Below are 26,522 nucleotides of genomic sequence, written 5' to 3'. Positions count from 1 at the left end.
GAGCCAGCCCTGCAGCAGGGAAAGAACTACATTTCCCAGCATTCCCTTGGCCGCAATTAACAGGAAAGGGAGGGGGAAGGAGTGTGGAACTGAAACCTTGCTGTGAATAGTAGGGACAGAGCCAGCTCTAGGTTTTTTGCCGCCTCCCACCCCAGCCCTGGGCTCCCCCCGCACTCCCGTGTTGCCCCAGCCCTGGACTCTCCCCCGCCCACACCCCCTGTTGCCCCAGCTCTGGCCCCCACCTGCACCCCCCTGCTGCCCCAGCCCTGGGCTGTCCCCCCACCCACATCTCCTGCCACCCCAACCATGGGCTCTTCTCCCCCCCACACACCTGCACCCCCTGCTGCCCCAGCTCTGGCCCCCACCTGCACCTCCTGCTGCCCCAGCCCTGGGCTCTCCCCCAAAGAAAGAATTGGGTGGACTAAATGGACAGTGCACCTCTCTATCTGAAGCCTAGCAAGGGAGGTACGTGGATCCCACTAGAATTTAAAATGAAAAGTAAGGGAGGGGAGGCTCTACTAGGACCTCGGCAGCTTTAGATACAGTACCAGGCACGTAGGAGGATTTACACTTCTGAGCCATGGAAGCAGAAATTGACTTTTCTTTTCCAGATTTAGCTAATATTCAGAAAGGGAATCTAGCACCTGCCTTCCAGATTTGAACACCCTCAAAATTCAGGAGTGCTCAAGCTCAATTTGGGCAGCTGTTACTTCATTTCTCCCAAATCAAATATACTGATCCACTGTAACTTGCTGTAGAAAAAGTAGGATAAATTGAGCAAGAAATGCTTCCCAGTGGTTATTCGGACTGGAATTGCTATTTTAAACAGCCACTGCTTTTTTTTTTTTTAGTTTTATTTGTTTAAAAGGAAGACCGTGATATTGCATTGGCAAATTCCCCATAGAAACAAAGAATGGAACAAAAGAATAATAAAGGCACCTCAACTTTTCCTCATTTATGTAGGACAGTCTTATAATATGCATCCAGATATCCTTCAATCGCACAAGCTGAAAATTGTTCCACTTTACTGCAGTTCTGTAACCATATGGGAACCAATCCTGTCTGTGTTCTGTGCACATCCAAAATTCCTGCTGAATGACCCGCCCTGGGAGCGAGTTACCAGTGACCCAGGGCTGGGGCGGCAGGAGGGTGCAGTTGGGGGGGCGGAGGGGGAGGGAGAGAGCGCCCAGGGCTGGCGGGGGGGGGCAGCCAAAATTTTTTTTGCTTGGGGCAGCAAAAAACCTAGAGCCGGCCCTGATGGTAATCATAATTTCAGTGCCCCCCCGTGGTACATTACATGTATTATTCTCATTAAAGCAACTTCTTCTGCTCAGATACATTTGATATTATGAAATCTGAAATTTCTGAGAGGAATTATCATAACTTTAGTAGTAGGTGTGTTACTTTCACAATAGCTTGGGGCTGACCTCTAGTGTCAGTAGAGCTGAATTACCTTGCTATATTATGTTAAATGGTAGTGCAAGATGTGGGACCAAATCCTTCTTGATTTTCTCAAGTCCCACTAAGGTTCTTGCATGTGTGAGGCTGAGTCCTGCCTCATTCCCTGCACACCTTAGCAGTAAATAAAACAAGGGCTCCTCAAATACTAGTACTTTCATTACATTTTCACTGTGAGACTAATTTAGCCATGTGTGCACTCACAGTATATAGTTTCCTTTAGATAGGTCCTTTATGGCCTAGTGAGAAAACTCCATGTACTGATGTTTACAGAGTGCAATTTTCCATGGATAATTGCAACAGCAAATCAAGCCAGTGTTTGTCAAAACATTAAAAAGGCACTTGTCAGGGAGAGCTATTTCCATGTCAATTATTTAAGTAAAACTTATTGGTTCACAGACAGTGTCAGTTTCCTCTTTTTACCCCAACTGCTTCTTATAATAGCTGCACAGTACAAGATTGGAAGGATTTTATTCTAAGGGGGAAAGTGTACTTATTCCCCATTCTCCTCACACTCAAAAGGCTGAGACATTTTTCCTCAAACTTTGCTAAACAATTCACCTTGAGGGAAAAGCCAAGCCTGGGAAATATCAGCCCAAACCATGAGTTTCAATAAGTTATAATAAGTGATTGAAAACGGGCTGTTAGAATGGAAGTCTATTGAAAAGTCAACTATAGTGACCTCTGCTAGAATATATAGACACATAGCTACTCTGATGTTTTACCCACTTTTCCCTATTTTTTGATATAGTCCCATTCACACTTAATATCTGAGGTGAAGTTTCCTTTGAGTTTCACTTTTGACACCATATAATACTTCTGATGTGCTATGAGTCTTCCGATCTGCCTGCCATTCTCATTTAACCTTTTATGTACTTTCACTCCTAGACAGCACCTGGCTAGCACTTACTGCACACTTAACTGTTTGGAGGCTTTATTGCCACCTAAGTCCTACCCTGTAAACCAGCCTAAGTCCAGCTTAATAAAAGCACTTTAAGAGTCTGAACAGAATAAACTAGTTTTATTTAGCAGGGAATAATGCACTGTGATTTGCCCACATCAAAAATATCCAAGCAATATGTGGTTCTGGCCTGTGCCTTTAATTAAAAAAAAAAAAAAGAGAGAAAAATAATTCCCTTTTCTAACACCAGTGAGACATTCCAGACAATACATTTCAAGTGCATCCCTGCCTTTTGCAGGTGGTTAGAATCCTTTGGTTTTGGCTACATGTCTAACACCACCATCCAAAATATTTAAAAGAATCCCTAGAAACCCGTTTCTTTATTGTTTCATTTTAATCAGGTGCCAATTTTAACTGGGCCACAACCTACCAAAGAGAGGAACAGAAACCACATAGATTCTGTTTTTAGACACACTTGCTCTTTTCTTTCCCACAAAATGCCTGTTATTCTCCCTCATAATTAACTAACAGTCATATTGCATCATAAACATACACTGGGTTTGCAGTACTCAGAAAAGACATCCCCTACTCCAAATAAATACAGCATAGAATATACAAGACAAAAAACACAAGAACACAAGAGGACAACAAAGATTCCTGGGAAAAGACAGTTTAATGGGGGGAGAAACAGGAAGCAAGCGAAGTCAATAAAGGAGAGTGATGATACTCAGAGCAGTTGGAAAGGAAAAGGGCTTTCGCAGTCATGTTGGATAGATTGGTGGGAGGGCAGGTGAGAATCAGGGAGGCTGCAAAGAAAGATACAAAAGTCAAGGAGAGAGATGACCAGGTACAGAGAAGGGTTTTAGCAGCAGGGATACTGAAGAGGGTAGAGATTTTGCTGATAAGATGTTAATGAGATACTATTATGTGAGGAGATAGAAGCACAAAGTACTACACTTACGAGGGGAAAAATCATATGCACAAATAACAAAATGGGGAATAATTGGCAAGGCAATAATACTGCAGAAAAAAATCTTGGGTTATAGTGGATCACAAATGAAATGAGTCAACAGCGTGATACCATTGTAAAAAAGGCAAATGTCACCCTGCAATGTATTAACAGGAGTAGCATATGTAACACATAGGAGGTAATTGTTACACTCTGCTCGGCACTGCTGAAGCCTCAGCTGGAGTACTGTGTCCAGTTTTGGGCCCCACATATTAAAAAAGATCTGACCAAACTGTACAGAGTCCAGGGGACAGCAACAAAAATTATATGAGATTTAGAAAACACGTCCTATGAGGACATGTTGAGAGAAATGGGGAAGTTCAGTCTAGAGAAGAGAAGGCTGAGGGAGAACATGATAACAGTCTTAAAATATGTAAAAGGTTGTTATAAAGATCAAAATTGTTCTCCATGTCCACTGAAGGTAGGACAAGAAGTAATCAGTTTAGTTTGCATCAAGGAAGATATAGGTTAGATATAGGAAAAACTTTCTATCAATAAGGATAGTTAAGCACTTATACAGGTTACCTAGGGAAGTTGTGAAATCCCATTGGAGGTTTTTAAGAACAGGTTAGAAAAATACTTATCAGGAACAGCCTAGGTTGTACTTAATTCTGCCTCAGCATGGCTGGGATGGACTAGATGACTTCTTGAGGTTCCTTCCAGCCCAACATTTCTATAATTCTAGGACCACAGGGTTGCAAGCCTCGGAGAAAGTAAGAAGAGTAGAACTGTCAATTGCGATGAAGAAGAAAGGTGGTGGAAGGATAGGAAGAACTGGATGGACGTTTTGGGCAGAGCTGAGATAGTGGTGAGACATCCCAACAGACTTGTCAGAGATGTTTAGAGATATGAGACTGGAGAAGGGGGTGGAGGTAAAGGATTGAAAAGTAGATTTAGGAATAATCTGAATAGAGGCAGAGAGGACAGATGAGGTTGCCTGAAGTGCTGGAGAGGGTATTAAAGGAGGAGAAGAAGAAGGGACCAAGTACAGCATCCTGAGACATACTAATAGATACGCAACTCTGAAGGACAGGGTGATTTCCCGTAAGCACTGAAGAAAAGATCGAAAGTTGGAAAGGAAGTCATTTTTGTCATGAACTTTCCATCAGTAGCAGAAAAGCTCTTCTGGGACTGGGTTCTATTGACATATGCTTCCCATCCTCTTCTGTCCTCTTTGGTAGCAGGAGCAGTCTTCCATGATCCAACCATCACCAGGATAGAAGAAAGAGTCCCAGTTAGCCCCATGTGTCCTAGACCTCAGGTTTAGAGGAGCGATCCTGTAAGTGGCCTTCATTGTCATTATTCAGGGAGAAGTCTCTCTTGCTCCACCAATCAAAGAGCAGTTTCTGTTCACTTACCAGACACCACACACCAGTGTTAGAATCATTTGTGGAGGCCTTCACTGGCTCATTCGTTTTTAAATAAGAAGCAGAGTCTATTGGCTCAGTTTCCATTGTGCCCTTAAAGTTGTTAAGGGCAATGCGTTTCCAAACTCTGGGACACGTTCTGCACAGACCCGAGTGGAACTCTAGTAAAATGGTATACGGGACAGATTTGCAAAGGCACAAATGAGCTACATGCATAATTGCCATTGGGAGTCTAATGGCCCTTTGTGTCTTTGAAAATGTTCCCCTAACACCTACCAGCCAAATTGCATTGCCACTGAGTTTAAAGCATTGTACCTATTTAGGTATTTCTGTGCACTTAGTCATTCCTGAAACTTTACGCTGTACAAGATCCTTAACTGGACAAATATTATGGCTTGATCTTATTTTACTCCATTATTTTTTTATAATGGATGCTACTTTATCATTTCTTTTTTAAACCTCTGAATTAAAATTAGGAGCATTGCATTCTAAACACAATCACACTATGGAAGATGTCAGTTTAATGGAGATTGAATAGCAATATTATCTGACATCAAAAGCCCCTGGAGAACAGAACAGAATGCAGGCAGGGGTCAATGATAAAGCTTTTAATCATTTGCCTGTTAAATAACTATCACGCTTGTGGTGATTTGTATTTTCAGCTAATCTGGGATAAGTAATGAGTGAAATTCCTAGTTGAACAGTTACTGGCATTCTCTGAATGAATCCTTTCCTCATATTTCATTTCCATGGGCAACTTATCACATTTATAGTCAGTGTATGAAAACGAAATTACATATTGATTGAAGAGATTTGTGGCAGCTGATAATCTTTCCACTGCTAAGGAATCTTAGGTGCTTAGAGCTGTGTAATAGTGTAACAAAGATAAAACTCTGTTTTTGCTGCCTCGTTTTTACCACTGGCCCTTGACACTTATGTTTGACCACTGAAGGATGTAAACCAGAGCAACAATGCACACTATCCAATAATGCACACAACTACATATACATCTTGCATAGAAGAGGGAGGATTAGATAAGGATTAATTACAACAACAAAGCAGAGAAATATAATTTAATCAAATAGCAGTGCTAAATACGTTAATTAAATACTCACCTAGTTCAATATCTCTTATTCCCATGTATGTTTCAAGAAGGTCATCTACTTTTTTTATTGCTTTTTCTTCAATTTCAGAGGGCTTTATTGAAACAAAACACTTAAGAGTTTAAATCCTAAACATAAAATGCTACATCTTGGTTACAAATTTCAAAAATTACAAGACACCCAAATTAATCCAGATTTTGCATTTAGGATCTGATTTATTCCCATTTTATTATAAATAAATTGCAAGCAAATCTTCTATCTTAATGTTTTGGGTTTTGGTTAAGATTTATCCTCCACCCCCACCCCACGCCAAAAAAGTCTAGGGTTGAAATAGTAGTACAATACAGTTAGTGGGAAACATCTGACTTCCCAATGACACTGCACAAGTAGAACAGAAAATAGACATTTTCGTTCCTTCCACCTGACAGGGGGATTCAGCATTTTGGGCATGCACATCAATGAAGTGAGAAGCATGTCATTCACTGTCACAGAGCTGGCCCTTTAAGGGGAGTCAGCTACTTAGGCAGTTAGCTAGCCCCAGGCAAAGCTGGGCTGGCTCCTTCCCTTCAGCAGAGCCTGTTGCAGGTAGGCAGGGCATCTGACTCCTCTTAAAGGGACAGCCCTGTGACACTTACCTAACTTTTTGGCTAAGATGTGCCATTGCTAGCTTATTATATGGCAGGAAAACAGATGCGACACGCCTTTCACTTCCCTGACAAATGCCAAAAGATGCAGCCATCTTTCACGTTTTGAGTTATCAGTAATAAGCTATAATAACTGAAAGTGAAGAAGGTTAATGCAGAAAGATGTTTCCTTGGTCAAAGATAATTTCATATTCCTATAAACTCCAGATAAAGGATGCTGATAAATTTATTACTGAAACTTATTATTATTATTACCACCACCTGTAGCACCGAGGAGTCCTATTCATGGACCTATTCGTTGTGGTAGGTGCTGTACAAACACAGAACAATCTAATCTCTGAATGATTTCAAGTGTATTCAAGTGCACAGTATACATAAGTATCTGTATTGCAGACTCCAAGCATTCTAAAATCATGAGTCAGACTCTTAAAAAAAAAAACAAAAAAAACCCCCACAATTATCTTAAAAAATAATGTTTATTAAGTAATACATTTTGGAAACTTTTTATTTGCCTTATGGACTTTGAGCTGTTGGGGTTCATATTTTCTAGATTTTCTCCAGAGCCACCAGATTTAGAAACTGTTTTGTTAAAATGCAAATTGAAATTCTCACATAATCGTATGGCTCCAAGAACTGGGTCTTTAAAAGGGCGGTGGGGGAGAAGGGGAAATAAATATTGTGAGACCTGTAATAAAATCATGAGAGTTCACAGCATTGATATGTATGCCACAAGTAACCTGGCTTTAAATTTATTTCTATAAATATTATACATTTCCTAATGAGCCACCTTGTTCCATTACCCAGTATTTTTATTTCTTACATCAATACTGAATGTAGCTTTAAACAAACTTTTAGAGACATTTAACAAATTAAGAAACACTGAGATTTTGCTGTGCTGGAATTTTTCAAGAAAATCCCATTTTGCCACATAAACTTTGCTGAAGGATAAATCTGATGTTTTGCATAAATTTAACAGATGCTAAAAGTTTCAAATGCTCTAATTATTACCCCAGAATAAACATACCACTTCCTCCACAATGGCAGGACCTTTGGATCTCAGTCGAAGCGTTTCTCTTCCCTTGGAGATTTTAGCTTCTGATAGAGTTCCACTTTTTAACCTTGGTTCAATCATTTCTAAAAACAAAAGTACAACCGTTAAATGTACCATTTAATTAGAATTAAATAAATATGCTTTAGCTGACTCAGTAGCTTCAGCTTTTAGGTCTACTTAAAATCTAGAGCAACTTGAATTTATAATTTACAGTATTTTAGATATAATAGTATTGGGAATTGGTAAAAATCATGCAGTTTTTACTCAGGCAGAATTCTCACTGACTTCAGTCCTGCATTGTGGTCCACACTAAGGCCTGGTCCACACTAACCCCTCACTTCGAACTAAGGTACCTTAGTTCGAACTTACCGCGGGTCCAGACGCGGCAGGCAGGCTCCCCCGTCGATGCCGCGTACTCCTCTCGCCGAGCTGGAGTACCGGCGTCGATCCAGGATCGATTTATCGCGTCTAGACAAGACGCGATAAATCGATCCCAGAAGATCGATTGCTTACGGCCGGACCAGGAAGTAAGTGTAGACCTGCCCTAAGAGGTAGATCCCTGCTCAATAGGTTTAGCTTCCTTCCAGGATTACATTGTTGCCCTTTTTGACCTGAGAAGCTAGTCAAAGTTCAGGGCCTGGGGATGTTCCATTTGGAAGTAGAAATTGATGGAGTCTGGTATTTTCTTTGATGCAATCTTGTGTATTTACAAAGAATGTACAAAGTCCTAATTCTCCAAACTCAGAATCAAGACCAAAAGGAGCAGTTTCTTAGTTTATAGCTCCAAGCCTCTGTAGCCAACAGACCCAAGGGATCTCTAACTAAGTTTTTTCCAGGGCCACACTGTGGTCAGGGCCAGCTCTGGCTTTTTGGCCGCCCTAAGCAAAAAAAAAAAAAAAAAAAAAAAACCAGGGTGCAGGGGGACTCCCTGCGCTGCAGATGTGCCCTGGCTAGCAGGGGGAGGGGGAGGGAGCGGGGGGAGAGAGAGAGAAGGGGGGCGGCCCCGTGGCCCCGCCGCCTGCCGGGAGGGCTCTGTGCTGCTCCAATCGGCTGGGAGGGAAGGACGCGGGCTGCCCTGCCGGGCTTGCTGTAGGGCGCTCCCGTCCTCCGCACCGCCGCCCCCTACAGGGCGGCCGGAGCGGAACACCACCAAAAAAAAAAAAAAAAAAAAAAAAAAAAAAAAAAAAAAAAGCGGCCGTGCCACCCTAGGATTGGGCAGAATGCTGCCTCCTACAAGCTGCCGCCCCAAGCACCAGCTTGCTCGGCTGGTGCCTGGAGCCGGCCCTGACTGTGGTCACCAGGTTCTAGTACCTCACTCTCTGTTCTGATTTCTCTGTGCTCTGCCTTCCCTCCTCCTCCCCCACACTTGCCAGGGGGAAAAAAGCACTGGGGTGGGTTCACACGCTTCTTTTTCTCAGGTGGGGGCTTGTGTTTACAATTATGTTAATTGGAGGGCGAGTTCACACCTATCAATCTCCAGGAGGTTTTAACTCAACCCATAACAAGACTTCCCCAGCTTGGAACACCCCCACCCCCAACTCAGCTTTGGTTATCGTCCCAATGAAGCCTAAAACGGCAATATCCAATAACCCATCCCAAACAGAAATAAAAGAAATAAATTAAAAATTATACAAGGTTGACTATTTACATATGTACAGTGTTTTCTATCAAGATGTTTTCACATCATCATGCCCAAAAGAATTTTATTCCCACCCAAAACTCTTTGGGGCTTTTCTCTTCCCGGGTTTCCTTTCAATCAGCCCCTGAAGAACATCTATTGTTTTTGTGGAATTTGTAAGCTGAGACAGACCCTGCACATTTTGTTTTAATGGGGCATTCACCTCTGTAACAACTTTTCTAGCCTTACTTTCCACAGCTACAACCTCAGATTCAGGAAGCAGACAAGCTGAAATTTTGTTCCCCTGATATCTTCTCAAATGGTCCTTATAGGTAACTGTGTTTAGTCCTGGGACCCAACTGGTTCCTGTACACCACTTTATTTATCTGGGCCAGTATTGTATAGGGTGCCTCGCAAGGTTTATCCAATTTAGGGCTCCTACACTACTTTATTCTAGGATTGTGTAACCAGACCAGGTCCCCTCTTTTTAAAAGTTTCCCCATATGAACTTACATAATACAAACTTTTTATCTTATCAGAGGCTATCAACTTTTCCCTAGCAAAGGTTTGAACTTTTTCAATTTTGGATTGTAGGGTTTTTACATAGTCCAAATGGTTCCAATCCATTTGTTCCTCTTCAGGAACTCCAGACAAGAATTTTTCTGCCGTCCTTAGCTTATGCCCAAACGCGAGAAATCTTAGGGTACACTGCGTACTCTCAATGACTGCTATCCTATAAACTATCAAAAGGAATGGGATTTTTGCTAGTTCCACTCTGTTTGGTACTGTTCTACCAAAGTAGCCAGCTGAACCCCCCAGAGTCCTATGGCATCCTTCCACCATCCCATTAGATTCTGGGTGTGCTGTGGTGGTGAGAATTTTGTGGATCCTTAGAATCTTATACAAATCTGTTTAAACGCTGGATTCAAAGTTTCTCCCTTGATCTGTATGAAACTCACTCGGGGCACTAGGTCCCCTAATACTGTAACAACTTCTTGATTTCTTATTGGATAAGCCTCAGGCCATTCTGTGAAGCGGTCCATAGCTACCAGCCACTATTGATTACCAGATACCCCACAAGATACTGCTGCAAAGCAGCTCTCCCAGTTTTAGGGGGCTCTTCTTTATAATGCAAGCATTGTATTTCCTGCACCAATTTTATAAATCCAGCCTGCATTCTACCCAACAGAAATTCTCCCTTACCTTAGGTAGGGTTTCTGCAACCCCAAATGTCCAGCAGTTTTAAAATCATGACAACCTCAGAACCACCTTTTCTAATGTATCTGGGACAAATAGCTAGTACCTATATCCATCACCCAATGGTTTATCTCATCTCCCAGGGGTAATGAGAGCCATAGAACCAAACTGTTAACTCTGTATATGATGGAAACCACTTCAAGCCAGAGGGTGCGGCAGCACCCCAGCATCCCTAGTTCCATCACCTATGCCAGCTCCTATACAATAGGATAGGGATAGCTCAGCGGTTTGAGCATTGGCCTGCGAAACCCAGGGTTGTGAGCTCAATCCTTGAGGGGGCCATTTAGGGAACTGGGGTAAAAATCTGTCTGGGGATTGGTCCTGCTTTGAGCAGGGGGTTGGACTAGATGACCTCCTGAAGTCCCTTCCAACCCTAATATTCTATGATCTTTAAATTCCAAGCTTTCCTACTGTGTCCAGAAAGCTTTTACTGTGGTATTATGAGTTGACACCACAGATGCCAATTTTCACGTGGTAAATAAGCACCCCGACTTTCACAATAAGACAAAAATCAAGCTAATCCTATTTCAAAACAAGCCAATCCCTAAGAACCCCAACACTCTATGTGACTAGATCCCCCCGGCGTGCAGTCTGGGACTGTGATGGGCCTGCTGTGCACCCCTGACTCTCTCCCACCCCTGGACCCTGCTTGCCCTTTGCCCTTGCTTGCTGGGAGCCGATCAAAAAAAAGCAACAAGCTATAATAAGCAACAAGCCAAAAAGCAACTCGCAAGCCAATTAAGCCAAAAACAAGCCCCATTTCTGGCAGGGCCGGCTCCAGGCACCAGCTTACCAATCAGGTGCTTGGGGCGGCCACTTTGGAGAAGGGCGGCACGTCCAGCTGTTAAAGGCTTAGCATGTCGTCAGTATTCTTTTCTTCCTTAATCCTACTCTCTGATGCAATTCTGCTGCTTATAGGCTACATCCAAGCAAGCAAACAACTGAGTATACAAAGTATACAACTGAAAAATTTTATACAACTGAGGCCAGTGCTTAATTTGTGCCAGGGCTGAGCCGTGGCACCTCTAGGCTTGGCAGTTCAGAGCACCAGCACCTCTGGGATCGCTGCATCAGTTATGAATGTAAACAAATTGCTTGAGCCCCGGCACCTCCTTCATTACAAATTAAGCACTGACTGACGCGGATAGTGAGAAAGAAGCATCTCCAAACTTACAACATGTACAGAATGAGGTTGGAGTTCCTAGGAGTTCCTATTAGGTGTTGCAATAATTTCTCTCAAAACTCAGACTCCTGCAGCAAGAAGGTACCACCCTCTCGAGTCTCTGGAGTTCTTGTGTCAATACTGCCCCCAACCCAAAGCACTAGCATCTGTGTCCAATATGAAAGAGGTTTTGAAACATGTACAGGCTAAGAGCCTGTTTCAACTCTGAAAATGCTACATCACGCTCTGCTGGCCACTGAAGTGGCTTCCCTTTCTCACCCATCCTATGCAGTGGTTTTGCAATATTGGCAAACCCATAAATGATCCTTCTGTGATAGAAGCAGAGCCCTGTAAAACTTTACACATCTGAGAGTGTCTGGGAAGTTGGTAAGCTCTGTACAGCCTCTTTTGGTGGGTGGGGTGAAGGAGGGACAGTGGAAATTCCCTCCTCACTAATTGTGTGCCCAAGGTACATTGCCTCTTTTTGAAATAATTCACATTTCTTGGAGTTCAGTTTCAAATTGGCCACCTTCAGTTTAGCGCTCCCCCATCTCCCAAACTGAGAGAAGCTTTCACTAGACATCTTCAACAGTCTGTCCTGGCCAGCCTTAAATGTATAGAAGTCCTCCTTTTTGTGGCCAGATTTGTCATAGTACCAGCATTTAACTGAACTGCTTCCTTTAATTTTTTCATTATTGCCAATTTCCCTTGTTTTACCGACCAGATTTATCATCTGTTCTAATCATTCAATACAGTCTTGAGCGAGATTAGAATCCCCTCTTTTATCATACATATTAGACACAGAGCTGTACTTACAGGACTCATGGTTAGGGCCCTACGAAATTCATGGCCATGAAAAACACATCATGGACTGTGAAATCTGGTCTTTTGTGTACTTTTACCCTATACTATACAGATTTCACAGGGGAGACCAGCGTTTCTCAAATTGGGGGTCCTGATCCAAAAGGGAGTTGCGGGGGGGGGGGTAACAAGGTTATTTTAGGGGGGATGTCACAGCATTGCCACCCTTACTTCGGCACTGCCTTCAGAGCTAGGCGGCTGGGGAGTGGCTGTTGGCCGGGCACCCTTACAATAACCTTGTAAACCCCCCTCCCCCAACTCCTTTTTGGGTCAGGACCCCTACAATTACAACACTGTGAAATTCCAGATTTAAATATCTGAAATCATAAAATTTACAATTTTTAAAATCCTCTGACTGTGAAATTGACCAAAATGGACCGTGAATTTGGTAGGGCCCTACTCATGGTGACCAGCTTCCATCTTCCTCACTAGCAGCTGCTTCCTCTTTGGGTGCATAATTGCAAGAAAAGAGGCAAGTTCTGTGGCAAACTCCACAGCCTCTTGGAGTGTCTTTGGCCTCCTTTCACTGATCTTGATCTGCAAGTGCAAGTCCAGCTGACCATCTATAACAGGGATCGGCAACCTTTGGCGTGCGGCCCATCAGAGAAATCTGCTGGCGGGCTGGGACAGTTTGTTTACCTGCAGCGTCCGCAGGTTCGGCCAATCGCAGCTCCCACTGGCTGCGGTTCGCTGTTCCAGGCCAATGGAGGCGGCGGGAAGCAGCGACCAGCACATCCCTCAGCCCAGGCCGCTTCCCACAACCCCCATTGGTCTGGAACGGCAAACCGCAACCAGTGGGAGCTGCGATTGGCCGAACCTGCGGACGCTGCAGGTAAACAAACTGTCCCGGCCGCCAGCAGATTTCCCTGACAGGCTGTGTGCAAAAGGTTGCCGAACCCTGATCTATAAACTGGTCTATTGCCAAATCTATCCTGGAAGGCCTTGGTGGTACCTGGGTACGCCAGGAACACAAGTCATATTGCCAGTTCAGATGGCGTTTCTTCTTTCCTTCTCCCTCTTGGCTATGCTTGCACCAGCTTCAGTTGATGGCTAGCTCCAAACCGCATGTCGAGGGTTTGTACCAGCAGGGCCGGCTCCAGGCACCAGGCAACCAAGCTGGTGCTTGGGGCGGCACCTGGAGGGGGGCGGCGCGGCGCTCGGGCCGCTGGGGGGGAGAGCCGAGCCCCAGCCGGGGCTCACCGCCCTCTCGCCGCTCTGGCCGCCGGGGGGAGAGCCGAGCCCCCGCCGGGGCTCGCCACCCTGCCCCCGCCGGGGCTCGCCGCCCTGCGCTCTGGCCGCCGGGGGGAGAGCCGAGCCCCAGCCGGGGCTCGCCGCCCTCTCGCCGCTCTGGCCGCCGGGGGGAGAACCGAGCCCCCGCCGGGGCTCGCCGCCCTCTCGCCGCTCTGGCCGCCGGGGGGAGAGCCGAGCCCCCGCCGGGGCTCGCCGCCCTCTCGCCGCTCTGGCCGCCGGGGGGAGAGCCGAGCCCCCGCCGGGGCTCGCCACCCAGCCCCCGCCGGGGCTCGCCGCCCTGCGCTCTGGCCGCCGGGGGGAGAGCCGAGCCCCAGCCGGGGCTCGCCGCCCTCTCGCCGCTCTGGCCGCCGGGGGGAGAGCCGAGCCCCCGCCGGGGCTCGCCGCCCTCTCGCCGCTCTGGCCGCCGGGGGGAGAGCCGAGCCCCCGCCGGGGCTCGCCGCCCTGCCCCCGCCGGGGCTCGCCGCCCTGCGCTCTGGCCGCCGGGGGGAGAGCCGAGCCCCAGCCGGGGCTCGCCGCCCTCTCGCCGCTCTGGCCGCCGGGGGGAGAGCCGAGCCCCCGCCGGGGCTCGCCGCCCTCTCGCCGCTCTGGCCGCCGGGGGGAGAGCCGAGCCCCCGCCGGGGCTCGCCACCCTGCCCCCGCCGGGGCTCGCCGCCCTGCGCTCTGGCCGCCGGGGGGAGAGCCGAGCCCCAGCCGGGGCTCGCCGCCCTCTCGCCGCTCTGGCCGCCGGGGGGAGAGCCGAGCCCCCGCCGGGGCTCGCCGCCCTCTCGCCGCTCTGGCCGCCGGGGGGAGAGCCGAGCCCCCGCCGGGGCTCGCCGCCCTGCCCCCGCCGGGGCTCGCCGCCCTGTGCTCTGGCCGCCGGGGGGAGAGCCGAGCCCCAGCCGGGGCTCGCCGCCCTCTCGCCGCTCTGGCCGCCGGGGGGAGAGCCGAGCCCCAGCCGGGGCTCGCCGCCCTCTCGCCGCTCTGGCCGCCGGGGGGAGAGCCGAGCCCCCGCCGGGGCTCGCCGCCCTGCCCCCGCCGGGGCTCGCCGCCCTGCCCCCGGCGCTCTGGCCGCCGGGGGAGAGCCGAGCCCCCGCCGGGGCTCGCCGCCCTCCTCCCAGGGCTCCGGCCGCCCTCCCCTCCGGCGCCCTCCCCCCGGCGCCCTGCCCCCGGCCGCCGGGGGGAGAGCGGAGCCCCCGCCGGGGCTCGCCGCCCTCCCCCCCCCCCCGCGCCCTGCCCCTGGCCGCCGGGGAGAGAGCGGAGCCCCCGCCGGGGCTCGCCACCCAAGCCCCGGGGCTCCAGCCGCCCTCCCCCCGGCGGGAGAGCGGAGCCCCCGCCGGGGCTCGCCGCCCCCCCCCCGTGGGGGGGGGGGGCGGCCGGAGGCTTTTTTGCCTGGGGCGGCAAAAAAGCCAGAGCCGGCCCTGTGTACCAGGCCTGGATAACGCTCTCTCTTTTTTGGGGGTAGGTTCTGTAGCACCGTCAGAGCTGGGCCACCCCAGTTGGCTGCTAGAAACACCCTTTTCTGTCCCTCTTCCCAGCCATTCATTTGAGCTATAATGCTGAATTCAGATAAGCCTACCACGGAGTTTGTCCCTCAAAGATAGTGGGCTTTTGCATAATTTTTGAGCTGGGACAGCCAGACCTCTCCCATCTGAGCCTCTGTAGGTTACAAATGGAGCAGAAAATGATTGTAAATGACTGGTCTTACTCAAGTCCTCTGGCTGGCGCAATTCATCATCCAGGGGGTTGTCTTCCACTGTGATCGGTGACTCTTTATTTCCTTCCAGAGCTGAATGTTCAGCTCCTTAAGTCTTTGCTGGGGGTTAGGTTGGCATAGCTACCGCACACAAAGGTGTGGATTTTTCATATCCCAAGTGCCACAGCTGTATCAGACTACATTTTAAGTGTAGATCAGACCTTAGCTTACAGCTCCAAGCCTCTTCAATGAACAGACCCCAAAGCGCTCTCTCTAACTTTTTACAGGGTCACATTGTGCTCCCCAGGTACTGCTTGGCTTTCTTGATGTTTTGCCTCTAACTCCTTCTCTATTCTGGTCAGTTTCCCTGTGCTCTGCCTTCCCTCACCCCCACACATCTACCCAAAACAATATTTAGCAAAAAAACCCTGGATGGGTTCACATGCTCCTTTTGTCTTAGGTGGGGTCATATCCTTACGGTTATGTTAACTGAAGGGTGAGTTCATTACTATCAATCTCAGTGATGTTTTAACTCAACCCTTCATAAGGCTGCACTGAGCTTATAACAACATCCTTTCACTAAGGCTGTGCTGTGAGCACCATTGCTACTTGGGTCATAGTGTCAATTTAACTAGGTCTGGAACTAGATGAAGATTCTGTCTGGTTCTTCTGTGCCAAGCACCTGGATCAGTTTCAACCATGTAGGATGAGATTCTTAGGGTGAAATTCTGGTCCCACTGAAATCAACAGGAGTTTTGCCATTTACTTCAATGGGTCCAGGATTTCATACCTAGTGCTCATCTATCCCTGGGCCTCCTGGTTTAATTTTGGGTAAGACTTGAACTGCATTCTGGTAGTTATAGAAGAAAGCCTGAGACCTGTTAGACGTGGCATGTCTCAGCCTCACAGGGGCAGTGCCACTTAGGATAGAATTTTATCTGTAAGGTTGGCAGCATTGTTCTGATCTGTCAACCCATAAGCAGCTGAACTGGCCTTAATCTGTTGACTGATGTGGGTGTTGCAGAACTGATTGTACAAAAATGGACTCCCTATCTTCTTAATCTGGAAATACTCTCTCCACCAGTTCTTTCCTTTGTTTGGTGGAAGCTAGGGGAATATGCTGAAAAAGTATCCCAAAAGCTTAAAATTCAGAACTGCCAAACTGTGGCCCATTATCACTGTCTTGTTCTTCTTCTGTTTTATTCCTGATTCATGTGGAGTCTGTTTTAAGCTGTTAATTAAGAGTCACTTGCAGTCTGTCCATGTGCTATCAGCTGCAAGACTGGAGCAGCTGTGCCATGATTGTAGCAGACTAATGCTTTACAGACTGATACTGTTTCAGGTGTTACCTTAGCTTTGCTTTTTAATGTTTACATTATAAGAAAATGTACTTGACAAATCTTAACTCAGAATTAATGAAGGTTCTTTGTTTGGAAATATCTATACATACACACAGACATATACACACACACACACACATATAAAATATGATACAGTGTATATATACACAGCATTAGTTCTGTATGTGTTAAATTAGTTCGTTACAGGTACAGTACTTAGTTCAATGCTGCACATATACTATATTTATGACAAAATAAAACAGAAAAACCACTGTTTATGGACTAGCTAGAAATCCAAGTTAGAAGACGATACAGTAGCTATCTAATCTCAAAATAAATACTGTATATTGAGAGTAGGTGGCAGTGTAGGCTTACACTAGCCTTTAGCTTCTGGAAACCTAAGTACAGCATTCAGGTCACAAGTAAAAATGGTACTCTGACCCTTAGTCCTCATCTATGCATACTACAAACTTTTCCACAACTCATAATCTATTTAAGAAAGTCTCAGAAATGAATAGCAGGGGTTTTACAGGTCTGAACTGCATATAGAATTGTCACACTGAACCTTTCATGAACAACAAATCCATTCACTAACTTTATATTACACATTGTAAAATATTAAATGACTGTTTCAAATGAAATTGAACTATCCAGAACAAACAGTGAATTTTAATTTTTTTAATTACTGTAGAAATAATTTTACAAACATTCTGAATAAATGTTGATGTATCAGACTACACAATTTCCAGATAACACTTTGTGACATTACCTGATTAAAATATGACCATATCGATAATTATTGCAACCACTGTTATATATTTGCAGCAAATATTGTACAAAGGTTGTAGAGTAAGATGTCTATGAAAAGGTTATGATTTGCTCGTTATGATTATGCTATCTGTATGCATGTATCATTTTTGTATTTACAGTTGTAAGTATTGGCTCTATGCCTGGATTTCAAATGTTTGTTCCTGGGGTAACACCCACAAAGTAATCAGCCAGATATGCCATGTAAGATATCTGCAAAAAGTTATAATTTGCCAGATGTGATAATCTTGTTTAAATGTTTGTATCACCTTTGTATTATGAGTTATAGATATGTATGTATGTCTGTATTTCAAACTTGTGCTATGCTTCTGGGTTACACCCCCAGACAGTTTGGCATTAGCACTGCCTAGCCTGCTTGATGTCCCATTAAGGACCATCAGCTATACAACTGACCCATTGAGAGAAGGCAGATACATCTTATGACTCAGCAAGGCATGCAGGGACATGCCCATGGACAGAACTCTAAGGCTTCCAACCCATGTGCTGGGCAGCTTGTGTTTGAAACAAAGGAAGCACAGGCTGCATGGCAAAAGACTATAAAAAGCAGCTGCATCTTCTCCATTTGGTCTTCAATCCTGCTTCTTACCTCTGGAGGAACTTTGCTACAAACTGAAGCTCTGAACAATGGACTGAATGACCCATCCAAGCTGTGGATGTACTCCAGAGACTTGACTTAGGCTTACAGCAGTGATGGAATAAACTGCTGGCTTGAGCCAAGAACTTTGCCATTACTGTATGTAATTGATTCCTTTAACCAATTTTAACTCTCACCTTTCTTTCTTTTTATAACTGTTTAGATTTTAGTTAATAAGAATTGGCTGTAGCATGTATTTGGGTAAGATCTGAAACATTCGTTAACCTGGGAGGTAATGTGTCCGATCCTTTGGGATTGGTAGAACCTTTCTTTTATATGATGAAATAAGGTTTACAAAAGTTTTCATCATATTTGATGTGGGTACCTGGATGGAGGCGTGAGGCTGGATAACTTTAAGGGAACTGTGTTGTTTGGACTTCTGAGTAACCAGTAAGGTAATAAAGAAGCTGTTGTATGCTGGCTGGGTAAATCTAGATACTGGAATATCCACCAGCTTTATGGGGATTGTCTGCCCCATTCTTTGCAGTTCACCCTAGTTGAGTGACCATCGCTGGCCCCCACTAGGACCCCGGTCACACACTTATTACTAAGAAATCCTTTCTTCAGTTATTAAAAATCTGTCTCTCTGTTTCAAGATAATTTATTTCAGCATATGACTGAGCTAATAAAATATAATAAGATATAGTAAAAAAAGCATTGGTCTCTCTCTAGAAAGTAATCCAAAATGTATTTTACCCTTAACAGAATTTGTTTTAAAAAGTCTTGTATTACTTTAATAAGCTGCATTACTTTAATTCTTTCCATGGGGAGCTTTACACTGTCACTTTATGCCTGACTTTTCATCCATGCTATTATATGCCCATGCATAGGGAAACAACAACAACTTGGTTATCAATTTTAAGAAAAACAGCCTATTTGCATATTCTCTTGAAAACTGCTTCATAAAATTAGTGACCAGTGTTCCTAAAGAGATGCATTATTCACTTTAGCACTATTACTCATGTACTGTATTATATGAGGAATTAGAGTGGAAAAATACAACTTCTTACAACCCCCTTCCCCCCCCCCCCCCAATTCTGTAATATAATTAAAATATAATTCCAAATGCAAAAGTAGAGTCATAGTACCCAGGAATTTAGTAGTCTAAAGCCTTTAAAATTGATCATTATCCTTCCAGAATTACCCCTCAAAAGAATTCCCTGTCCATGACATTTTCTTAATAATCTTGCTTTTAAAAAGATGAATCTTTAGTATTTTACATTCATTTTATTCAGATGGGTTCCAGCTGGTTGCTTTATTAGTCTATAGAGTCAGATTATGTGAGGAGAATTTCTACTTTTCAAATTTAAAATTCACTTTTCAAAACACTAATTTTACTTTAGCTCATTTTAATAAACTGATGCTGTACAGTCTCTATTACTCACATTTGTTTAACCCTCTGTATAGTTTTTGTACTCAGGGTGCAGTAACAAGGGGGAACTTAAATTCTCTTTAACAAGAAACATTTCAAATTCTCATTCCTGATGAAGGATACACTTACATTAGCTCTACCACCAGTAGTATCTTTACTCATGATTTGACATATATGCTATTGTAGATTTGCGACAGGCACCCAACATTTTGGCCAAACTGCCTGTTAAGTTATACTGGCCAGAACAGGACCTTTTTATTAATTCTATCACTATTCAAATTTTAAAAATTTTGCTGTACTTACTCCAATTAGCTTCTGTTGATGCCAAAACATTTCATAGAGGCTAGCTTGTCACTCAGATCACATGCCTACCCAAGGGAGAGCAAGAACCCCTTTCTTACTCAGGCTACCCGTTTGCCTAGCTTACTGCTTCTCCTGAGCAGCACTCCTGGATGGGGAATGGGGGCACAGTGGTGGGAAAATGAGTAAACCTTTTGGGTGCATCATATCCCTACTCACTAGCCAGAATAACTGAGCCAGGGTGTGTGTGTTTGCAGGGGAAGAGGAGGTGCAGCTGGTAAATTATTATTCTTCCCTCATCCCCGGGGAGTAAGGAGTAAGCAGGCAAGACACAGAGGTATGACTCCCAGTCACCATGCCTTCTGCAGCTATTCTTGGAGTGATGCAGCTTAAACACTGCTCCTTGCTCAGGGATATGCCTAAAGTTCCAGGCTAACCCCACGTGGTAAGAACTCAGGCTATGTTGACACAATTTCTTCTACATATGGACCTATATGTTTTTTGTTTTTTCTTTTAAAACAGTAACAAATGGGCTGTGGTGAATATAATTCCATTTGTGGTTTATATCTCCTCAAAATCATCCATAAACCAATTTCCTAATACAATCATTCAAAGAAACACGTTATCTATATAGGACACACAACTTTTTTACGTATTGAGAGGAGGAGGGGAAAGTGTGCCCTCTCCAAGTAACAACATCTGCTAGTATCCCCATGTCTAGAGCATGAAGAAGTATCCTAGAAGATTTTTCTCATCCCTATTGCACTAATTATTTTGAATATCAAATGATATCAAAATCAATTGTTTCCATGTTGCCGTTTGCAACGTTCTATATTCTTAGCATCACTATTAAGTACATATGTGCAATATAAACAAATATATATTTGTTAAATATATATACACACCTATTTTTAGAGGCAACAGGTAACACCCACACCTCTCTTACCATGCTGTAGCACCAAGCATAAAAAAACACACTTCCAATTTCTTTCATTCTGTCTAATTACTGCAGTTATTCTGACACCAAGTGTCCACACTGGTGCATTACAGTCTTCCTAGATTGGTCACAGATTACAAATGACTTGGAAAACAAATATTTCAACTTGCTGCTGAAATCGGAGGTAGTGGTGGAGAACCCAGAGTTTGCATATGCCAATGGTTATCAATGATTTGTCAACATTTTATTTTGAATGATTTACGATTATGGAAAAATTTTGTATAGAAAAGGTTATGGGAAAATCTTGAATAAAATGATGGAAATAAAACTAGAAAATATTTTTTTCTCTTTTGAAATGTTCAGTTACATGTATACTGTTTAATTTTCAATGGCTTGTTAAAAAAAATACACAGATGATTAGTGATATAAATAATTATCTCATAAAGAGCCACTTGGGTTAATAGCCTCTGATGCATTGTCACATGCTTTCCTCACATCCCACAGATGCTTGCCATGGGGTGAAGGATGCACACAGAGAGGTAGCAGGGCACAGGCAGAGCAAGGTAAACAGGTACACTACAGAATCTCAGTCTCTGCCTCTATCTTTTCTGTAGAAAATATATACATTGCAGAACCCTACCCCTTTTAAATAGGCTCAAAGGCGGTTGTCAGTATGGAAACCATGACAGCACAGCTCAACCATATTGCATTGCCAAGGACCTGGAAGGGTAATGGGGGGAGGAGGGGGGGGGAGTCCTGACCCAGTGCAAGAGTCACAAAGTCTCTGTGTAGATACCATCAGTGTGTTCTGTAAAACAACCCTGCTACCCATTCTGCATGTAAGTGTGTGTGGGCGGAGGCGCAGGATGATGAGTTTGGGGGCAAGCACCTCATGAGACCGACGTGATCCAGCCTACAGTGGTATGCACTGCTGACCAACTTCAGAAAGCACTCACCCTTCCAGGTACAATGCTCAGAGGAGCTGAATGCAAGAAGCATTCATTCATTATGGTATAGAAGGGTACAGCTTGCTCAGGAAGGACACACGGGGAAAAAATGGAGGAGGTGTTGCCTTATATATTATTAAAAAAAAAAAAGTATATACTTGGACTGAGGTTGAGATGGAAATAGGAGACAGACTTGTTGAAAGTCTCTGCGTAAGGATAAAAGGAGTAAAAAACAAGGGTGATGTCATGGTAGGGGTCTATTACAGACCACCAAACCAGGAAGAAGAAGTGGATGAGGCTTTTTTTAAAACAACTAACAAAATCATCCAAAGCACAGGACTTGGTGGTGTTGGGGGACTTCAACTATTCAGACATCTGTTGGGAAAACAACACAGCAGGGCACAGATTATCCAACAAGTTCTTGGAATTTATTGGAGACAATTTTTTATTTCAGAAGGTGGAGAAAGCTACTAGGGGAGATGCTGTTCTAGATTTGATTCTGACAATAGGGAGGAACTGGTTAAGAATCTGAAAGTGGAAGGCAGCTTGAGTGAAACTGATCATGAAATGGTAGAGTTCATGATTCTAAGGAATGGTAGGAGGGAGAACAGCAAAATAAAGAATGAATTTCAAGAAGGTAGACTTTAGCACACTCACGGAGTTGGTAGGTAAGATCCCCTGGGAAGCAAGTCTAAGAGGAAAAACAATTGAAGACAGTTGGCAGTTTTTCAAAGAGACATTATTAAGGGCAAAGAGCAAACTATCCCACTGCGTAGGAAAGAGATGAAGTATGGGAAGAGACCACCCCGGCTTAACCAGGAGATCTTCAATGATCTAAAAATTAAAAAAAAAGTCCTACAAAAGTGGAAACTAGGTCAAATTACAAAGGATGAATATAAACACCACAAGTACGTAGGGGAAAAATTAGAAAGGCGAAGGCACAAAACGAGATCAAACTAACTAGAGACATAAAGGATAACAAGAAAACATTCTACAAATACATTAAAAGCAAAAGGAAGACCAAGGACAGGGTAGGCCCATTACTCAATGAGGGGAAAAAACAATAACAGAATATGTGGAAATGGCAGAGGTGTTTAATGACTTCTTTGTTTCAGTTTTCACCAAGAAGGTTGGTGGTGATTGGACCTGGGTGGTGATTGGACCCCGCACTCCAAACCCCCTTCCAGACCCCAACCCCCTGCCCCAGTCCAGAGTCCCCTCCCACACTCAAACTCCCTCCCAGATCCTGCACCCTGCACCTCTCCAACACCCCAACACCCTGCCCCAGCCCTGAGCCCCCCCCAGCACTCCAAACCCCTCATCCAAGGCCCCACCCCAGAGCCCACACCCCCAGCCGGAGTCCTGCACTCTGAAAGCCTTGGCCCCAGGCCAGAGCCCCCTCCTGCACCTCAAACCCTTCATCCCCAGCCCCACCCCAGAGCCTACATCCTCAGCCGGAGTCCTCACCCCCTCAGTACCCCAACCCCCTGCCCCAGCCCGGAGCCCTTTCCTGCACCCTGAACCTCTCATTTCTGGAGCCCGTACCCCCAGCCCATATTCCGCCCCCCCCCCCCCTCCCCGCACACCAACCCTCTGCCCCAACCTGATTCCTCTCCTGCACCCCAAGCCCCTCATCCCTGGCCCCACCACAAAGCCCGCAGCCCAAGCTGGGGTCTTCACACACACCCCGCACCTCAACCTCCTGCCTGGTGAAAGTGAGTGAGGGTGAGGGAGAGTGAGCAACGGGAAGGGGGGGATGGAGTGAGCAGGGGCGTGATCTTGGGGACAGGGATATTTGGTTTTGTGTGATTAGAAAGTTGGCAACCCTACTAGGGAGGCTGTGGAATCTCCATCATTGGAGATTTTTAAGAGCAGGTTAGATATATATGTATATGTATATCAGGGGTAGGCAACCTATGGCACGCGTGCCGAAGGCAGCACGCGAGCTGATTTTCAGTGGCACTCACACTGCCCGGGTCCTGGCCACTGGTCCGGGGGGCTCTGCATTTTAATTTAATTTTAAATGAAGTTTCTTAAACATTTTAAAAACCTTATTTACTTTACATACAACAATAGTTTAGTTATATATTATAAACTTATAGAAAGAGACCTTCTAAAAAAACATTAAAATGTATTACTGGCACGCGAAACCTTAAATTGGAGTGAATAAATGAAGACTCGGCACACCACTTCTGAAAGGTTGCTGACCCCTGGTCTAGATAATACTTACTCCTGCCATGAGTGCAGGGGACTGGACTAGATGACCTCTCAAGGTCCCTTCCAGTCCTATGATTCTATGACTTCCATTTTCAGAAAGATCAAGGAAGCAATCTACATTTAATAAAAATAGCCTCAAAGACCCACACATTGACTTGATTAAGTTTAGGGTCACTCTGGGGCACAAGAGAAAGTCACTCGCTACATGTACACAGAGCACTAGACTACAGCTGCGTCTTGTTCAAACCCATTACTGTACATGAAACATAGAAAAGATTTAGTTTTTTATTCATTTTTACCCCAAAAATCCTGGATTTTACAAAAACTATTATTTTACAAAAACAATTTTCACCTGAATTTTAGACCACCCAAATATGTGAAAATACTGGTTATGTTAAGAAAATGCAATACATTAGGTAGATGTGTTTATGTTAATAATAAATTGGCATAAGTGTAAATACGAGGCTGTCAATTCAAGTTAGGCAATGCAGAGGAAGATATGCACACGCATACGTGTGTGCATGTGTTAAGGTACAGTTCATTAAATAAACCACAGCATTAAACTGCCTTTACTTTCAATACTCTTACTTTTCTTTATTTGTTACATATTTTTCTGTTCTCCTTTCCCCCAGTAGTAACCCTGATATTTACCTAGAAAACTGTCAAGTCAATTTTATGCACTGATTGTAATAAACACTGATAAATTCCAAGGAAATTTGCAAGAAAATAAAAACTGAAAATGAATATAGCTCACAAGTCAAATGAAACTGAACTACAGTTATAGTGAAACTTGAGCAAAAGACCATAGGTAGCGTCTTAACATCTTAAAGTACTCTCAAGGTTTCCAGTTCAACTTTGTTTTCCTATAGTTTAAAAACAAAACACCTCAATTCCTCTAGGCAACTAGGTTACCTAGGATAAATTTCACTGTGATTGAAAAACAAACAAAACAATGCAGGCATGGTATTTCAATTTCCAGTTACAAGGGGTGGACAGTATGCATGTCACTCACCAAATGCTTTCATAGGCTCGATCAATGTTAGTTTAAATGTCTGACCCTTCTCCAGTCCTTTTAAAAGGTTGGCAACTTCATAATGACGATAACCCACCAAATTTTTTCCATTTATAGATTCTATATGATCACCCACGCATATCGCTTTGATTTGGTCGACAAGGCTGTCTTCTTTAATACGCTGTCAGATAAAAAAGCATTTATATTAGTTAGAAACAAAATTGTGAAAAAATAAACAGGTGGCACCTAATTCACTGCCGCTACAGATGAGTGAAACTCTAATGATATTAACGTACTTGCACCTATTATTCCAACAGTGAATTCAGAACAAGAGGTTCTCATGTACCATGCCTTGACAAGCATTCAAAAATATTTAATATGCATTTAATATAAAAATCGCATTTAGATGTGGCACAAAATGCATTTTGAAATCTGCTTTAGAAATGAAGCTGAACTTTAAGTAGATGTTGGATTATTAAAAGGTTTTGTACTATAAACAATATGTTTAAAATTGCCACACATCTCAGAACACCGTATGTTCCCACACTTCCCGTGCACCTCAGACACACGTTACAGTATTTCCACTGAGATAACAATGAAGTTATGAAATCAATGTTCTTAATGGGACATCTCACGGAAAACAAATCTAAAATTTATAAAATGTCTTTTATAACAGAAGTTAGTATTTTTTTTAATCTTATGGTGAATGAATTATAGAAGATTCAAAATCCCAAAGCATGTAAAGATATCTAGCATTTGCATTATCAGAGCATTTCGGGGGCAGAATTTATAAATTTAGGACTTATAATTCAAATTTCAATTTTTATATGAATTAAAAATATGTTGTAGTATTAGTTTTTCTATGCATGAATCCCATCTTTCATTCCCTTATTTTGGTGGAGAAACTATAACATAATAATACAATTTATTATCCTGAGTAGTTCGGGTGAGATAGGAATTTTATTCCAATCCTCTCCTGAAATACATACTACACCTCTACCCTGATATAACGCGACACAATATAACATGAATTCGGATATAACGCGGTAAAGCAGCTCTCCGGGGCGGGCGGGGCTGCGCACTTGGGCGGATCAAAGCACGTTCGATATAACGCGGTTTCACCTATAACGCAGTAAGATTTTTTGGCTCCCGAGGACAGCGTAATATCGGGGTAGAGGTGTATTTCAGTGAGAACTGAGTTTATTTTCAATAAATCCATTCATCTAGCTTACAAGACGACATAGGAAATAAAATATCATTGTCTACTATTTTAACACCTACCCTAGCAGCCAGTGGTGCCAATGGGGGGCAATTTTCCTCCCCCAAGGTTTTCATGGAACCGGGAGCCACTTATAAGCAGTGGTCCCATACTAAATCAGTGTGGCTGCTGTCGGAGCAGTCCAGAGGTCAGTGGTTCGAGCATTGGCCTGCTAAACCTACGGTTGTGAGCTCAATCCTTGAGGGGGCCATTTAGCGATCTGGGGCAAAAATCTGTCTGGGGATTGGACTAGATGACCTCCTGACGTCCCTTCCAACCCTGATATTCTAATCAGTTGGGCTATGTGTTTGAAATGCCACTGA

General features: G+C 44.4%; 1 protein-coding gene across 1 annotated transcript in view; it reads right to left on the bottom strand.

Annotated features, from left to right (window-relative positions):
- GIPC2 (GIPC PDZ domain containing family member 2) overlaps positions 1-26,522 on the bottom strand; it is a 59,151-nt gene that overhangs the window by 4,937 nt on the left and 27,692 nt on the right. The window contains exons 3-5 of the mRNA XM_065409782.1: positions 24,942-25,122; positions 7,507-7,616; positions 5,851-5,932 (exon numbers count right to left, since the gene is read on the bottom strand). Coding sequence (XP_065265854.1) covers positions 5,851-5,932; positions 7,507-7,616; positions 24,942-25,122 — 373 coding nt within the window. The remainder of the gene's footprint in view (positions 1-5,850; positions 5,933-7,506; positions 7,617-24,941; positions 25,123-26,522) is intronic.

The sequence above is a fragment of the Emys orbicularis genome, chromosome 8, assembly GCF_028017835.1.
Source record: "Emys orbicularis isolate rEmyOrb1 chromosome 8, rEmyOrb1.hap1, whole genome shotgun sequence".
NCBI lineage: Eukaryota > Metazoa > Chordata > Testudines > Emydidae > Emys > Emys orbicularis.
The sequence above is the reverse complement of the archived record's forward strand: the minus strand, read 5'-3'. Positions and strand labels throughout refer to the sequence as shown.